We start from the raw sequence: 5412 nt of genomic DNA on the forward strand, positions 1-5412 counted from the left end.
CCAAAGTGCTGTATTACATGTGATGTGCAATTAATTGCAATAACTATGTGAAAAGGATAGAAAGTATTAGAGCATAGCATACGTTTAATGCAGTAGTGGATGTACTATAATGTAGGTCAACTTTATGAACAAACCTCTTAGACAGATAAATACATGCCCTCTGTAGTTCTGCAAACATTCAGTAGGTGTTGATTTACAAATCTCTGTTAAATGCTTTGTCAAAAGATATCAAGTAAGTGGCAAGTTTATTCAGGATTAACAGGCACAACCCCACAGACATCAATAGGCAAGATGATGCTGAGCTGGACTGCTCTGAACACATTTTTAACATTGATCATATGTTTTCCCAAACACATTTCTTTTTAAATTTCAGCAATACTTCTTTGACGTCTTTGTTCTTTAAACTGTAAATGAAAGGATTTAACATTGGCACCAAAACAGCATATACAAGAGAAAACCACTTGTCCTGTTTGGAAGAGTAGTTAGATGTGGGTTGTATGTGCAAAGATATTATTGTCCCATACAATAAAATAATGCAGGTCAGATGGGAGGAGCAGGTAGAAAATGCTTTAGATTGACCTTTAGCAGATTTTATATTTAAGATTGCTGAAATGATGAAAATATATGAGACTAAAGTGAAAAGAAATGTAATAAATCCCAATATTGTTCCTTCAGTGTAGTTTAGCATTTCTACTGCAGATACATCACTGCAAGAGATCTTTAACAAAGGTGCAATGTCACAGAAGATGTGGCTGATTCCATGAGAAGCACAAAAGGACATCTTAGATATAAGGACAGCATGTCCAATAGGGTTTAAAAACCCAAATGTCCAGGCTGTAACTAAAAGGCCGGCACAGTGTATTATACTCATTTTAGTGATATAATTAAGTGGGTGACAGATGGCAACATAGCGGTCATATGCCATGGCTGTAAGCAGGACAACTTCAGTGCTACCTAATAGCAAAAATACATACAGCTGAGCTATACATTCCCAGAATGAGATTATGTTATACTTGGTGATGAGCATATATAATAATTTAGGTAAAATATTTGAGGTGGAAGCAATGTCAATGACGGAGAGATTCATTAAGAAGATGTACATAGGAGTGTGCATGTTGGGAGCCACACAAATCACAGCAATAATGGAGACATTTCCACAAATAACAACAAGGTAGGAAATGAATAATATTACTATCATAAAGTATTGGAGTATTATGTCTTCAGTCAAGTCCTCAAATGAGAATTCTGTTGTATTAAATGGTTCTTCAAATAACACTTCTGTATAATAAAAAAACAAGATTTATATATATATATATATATATATATATGTATATATATATATATATATATATATATATAAAAAGAAATAGAGACCTAGGCGCTATAGTACAGACATGCGGTGGAGAAAATAATAAAGAACACTCTTTTAACCCTTTTAAGAGTAGCAGCTCATAATACAAGGTTAGTGTATGGTATACACATAAATAAAAATAGGTAGTGAAGACAAATAAGCGCTGTTGAGTGTAGTGATAAATATAACGGAAATACTCAGGTGGGTTAAGAAATTAATATGGCCTTGGACACTTATCTGGTAAGTAACAACTTCCAGCCGATATTCATCATTTTTGGATTAGCATGTAAAAAAGAAGAAACAGCAAAACATAGTGTGTATCGTTCATAAATTAAAATGATGCGATTCGCAATATGAGGCACGAGCTTAGGGAACTAGCTTATTCCCAATAAAATGTAATCTGTAACTTCACAACATAAAATATAGATTTAATGAACAATCACATAAAAACGGCTAGACAACACACGTACAAGATTTAAAATTATAAAAGCTTATCTGTCCATTTAAGGGAATAGGGAGGTCAGCAACAAACTATCCCAGCGGCACAAGATAGCCAAAGGTTATGCATACAGGATAAAAAAGTTCAAACACTTATCTGTCCATCAAGGGGAGTTTCAGCAGCAAACAGTCCCAACGCGTTTCGTCCTTCATATACATACACTGTTCAAAAAAATAAAGGGAACACTAAAATAACACATCCTAGATCTGAATGAATGAAATATTCTTATTAAATACTTTGTTCTTTACATAGTTGAATGTGCTGACAACAAAATCACACAAAAATTATCAATGGAAATCAAATTTATTAACCCATGGAGGTCTGGATTTGGAGTCACACTCAAAATTAAAGTGGAAAAACACACTACAGGCTGATCCAACTTTGATGTAATGTCCTTAAAACAAGTCAAAATGAGGCTCAGTAGTGTGTGTGGCCTCCACGTGCCTGTATGACCTCCCTACAATGCAGGGGCATGCTCCTGATGAGGTGGCAGATGGTCTCCTGAGGGATCTCCTCCCAGACCTAGACTAAAGCATCCGCCAACTCCTGGGCAGTCTGTGGTGTAACGTGGCGTTGGTGGAGGGAGCGAGACATGATGTCCCAAATGTACTCAATTGGATTCAGGTCTGGGGAATGGCCGGGCCAGTCCATAGCATCAATGCCTTCGTCTTGTAAGAACTGCTGACTCACTCCAGCCACATGAGGTCTAACATTGTCTTGCATTACCCAGGGCCAACCGCACCAGCATATGGTCTCACTAGGGGTCTGAGCATCTCATCTCGGTACCTAATGGCAGTGCGGCCCCCCAAAGAAATCTCACCCCACACCATTACTGACCCACTGCCAAACCGGTCATGCTGGAGGATGTTGCATTCAGCAGAACGTTCTCCTTGGCATCTCCAGACTCTGTCACATCTGTCACATGTGCTCAGTGAGAACCTGATTTCATCTGTGAAGAGCACAGGGCGCCAGTGGTGAATTTGCCAATCTTGGTGTTCTCTGGCAAATGCCAAACATCCTGCACGGTGTTGGGCTGTAAGCGCAACCCCCACCTGTGGAAGTCGGGCCCTCATACCACCCTCATGGAGTCTGTTTCTGATTGTTTGAGTAGACACATGCACATTTGTGGTTTGCTGGAGGTCATTTTGCAGGGCTCTGGCAGTGCTCCTCCTGTTCCTCCTTGCACAAAGGCGGAGGTAGCGGTCCTACAGCTGGGTTGTTGCCCTCCTACGGCCTCCTCCATGTCTCCTGATGTACTGGCCTGTTTCCTGGTAGCACCTCCATGCTCTGGACACTACGCTGACAGACACAGCAAACCTTTTTGCCACAACTCACATTGATGTGCCATCCTGGATGAGCTGCACTACCTGAGCCACATGTGTGGGTTGTAGGGAGGTCATACAAGCACGTGGAGGCCACACACACTACTGAGCCTAATTTTTACTTGTTTTAAGGACATTACATCAAAGTTGGATCAGCCTGTAGTGTGTTTTTCCACTTTAATTTTGAGTGTGACTCCAAATCCAGACCTCCATGGGTTAATAAATTTGATTTCCATTGATAATTTTTGTGTGATTTTGTTGTCACATTCAACTATGTAAAGAACAAAGTATTTAATAAGAATATTTCATTCATTCAGATCTAGGATGTGTTATTTTAGTGTTCCCTTTATTTTTTTGAGCAGTGTATATATATATATATATATATATATATGCGAAAGCCCTCACTCACTTCCAGATATGTTAAGAAGCTAAAATTTTACATAGGTATTCTGCAGGTGGAAAATAGGAAAACTACTTAATTCGAATTTTAATAAAACTCCTCTAAGGGGATGAAAATGGGGGTTGACATAATGATGTCATTATCGATGCGTGGCTTGCGTTGTTTGAACGATAATGCCCACCCGGACAATTTGATCAAAATTTAGAATGCACTTCCAGTGGAAAATAATTCCATAGAAGGCATACACGCTAACTGAAGAAGCAAAAAAATTGAAGAAATGTTAGTAGGGGTCTGTGCGGGTGACTGGCTGGGGAGGGAATGGAGGTTACACACCTCCGTTCCCCTCCGGTGGGCGGCGTCTCACAGTGGCATTTGGTACGGTGGCAGGCTTCCAGTACGGAGGGACTTGCATCCATTAGGATTCAAGTCCCTTCAATCAGATTGCAGCAGTTTGAATGGCGAGCCAAAAACATATTTTTAGGTTCGACAGCCACCAGCACTGTTTTTGCCTGTTAAATTGACCATAACTAATTTGAATAGGTCCTGGACCACCAATCCAAGGCACCCCTGCAAATGTCCTGAGGCACCCCATGGTGCCTAGACACACAGTTTGGGAACCAATGCCCTACAGCCATCACTACAATATTCCCCTTCTTCCCAGTGTGAACAGATACTTGTCGTTACGGCTTCCGCGGACTGGTGAGTACCGCCTACGGTCGTAATCCTTATGCACCCTTACAGAAATACACAAGCAGGTTACTTCACCTGGGCAAGGGTAACAGTCTCTGAAGAATGGTGTAGATGAGGTACAGGATACTGGCTATGACAAGGATTCAGGAATTGGGCAGAGCAAACATGAACTCAAAACGGTGACATGAAAACTGGCTGAGAAACTGATTAGAAACAACAGAACTTAAAATAAGCTGAAACAAAACTATAACTGGCCCTGACTCTCAGGGCTCACTAGCATTTAACATACAGTAAATAAAGGCCAATTACAAAGACAGGCCTAAACAGCAATGCACTGCAGCTGGGTAAAGTAATCAGGTGAGAGCAGCATGTTTCAGCTGATTACCCCAGCTTGGACTGCTCTTCAAACAACAGCACCTCTGACAGCTCAGTGGTGCTGCAGGTCAGAGACACAATAGCAGCACCTTTGGCAGCCCAGAAGTACTGCAGGCAAGAACATAATAGCAGCACCCCTGGAAGCAAACCAAGACGAACTGCATGCAAGAACATAATAGCAGCAACCCTGGTAGCCTAGAGGCACTGCAGGCAAGAACATACTGTAATAGCAGCTCCCCTGGCAGCCAAGAGGCACTACTGCCAAGAATATGATAGCAGCACCCCTTTCAGCCTAGAGGTACTGCAGGCAAGAACATATTAGCAGCAACCCTGGAAGCCTAGAGGTACTGCAGGCAAGAACATAATAGCAACAACCCTGGTAGCCTAGAGGTACAGTACCTCAGGCAGGAACATAATAGCAGCACCCCTGGCAGCCAAGAGGTACTACAGCCAAGAACATGATAGCAGCACCCCTGTCAGCTTAGAAGTGCTGCAGGCAAGAACATATTAGCAGCACCCCTGGCAGCCCAGAGGTACTGCAGGTAAGAACATAATAGCAGTACCTCTGGCAGCCCAGAGGTACTGCAAGCCAGAATATAACAGATGGCAGAGTTTGAAACAATAATTTAATAAACTACAAAAATGGTCCTGTCACTTTTTACCTTATCTGCTATGGGTGCTCCTCAGGTAACGCCAAGAACCATGGATTAATATTTACTTACATTAAGACATCTCAAATTTACAGCTCTATAGATTTACCAAATTTTTAACACTC

At 41.3% G+C, this 5412-nt stretch overlaps 1 protein-coding gene across 1 annotated transcript; it reads right to left on the reverse strand.

Annotated features, from left to right (window-relative positions):
* Positions 1 to 334: 334 nt before the first annotated feature.
* Positions 335 to 1198, reverse strand: LOC135057373 (olfactory receptor 5AR1-like). The gene has a single exon (XM_063963262.1). It carries the CDS (start codon positions 1196 to 1198, stop codon positions 335 to 337), a length of 864 nt encoding a protein of 287 aa, XP_063819332.1.
* Positions 1199 to 5412: the final 4214 nt, after the last annotated feature.

The sequence above is a fragment of the Pseudophryne corroboree genome, chromosome 3 (genome assembly GCF_028390025.1).
Source record: "Pseudophryne corroboree isolate aPseCor3 chromosome 3, aPseCor3.hap2, whole genome shotgun sequence".
In the NCBI taxonomy this organism is placed as follows: Eukaryota; Metazoa; Chordata; class Amphibia; order Anura; family Myobatrachidae; genus Pseudophryne; species Pseudophryne corroboree.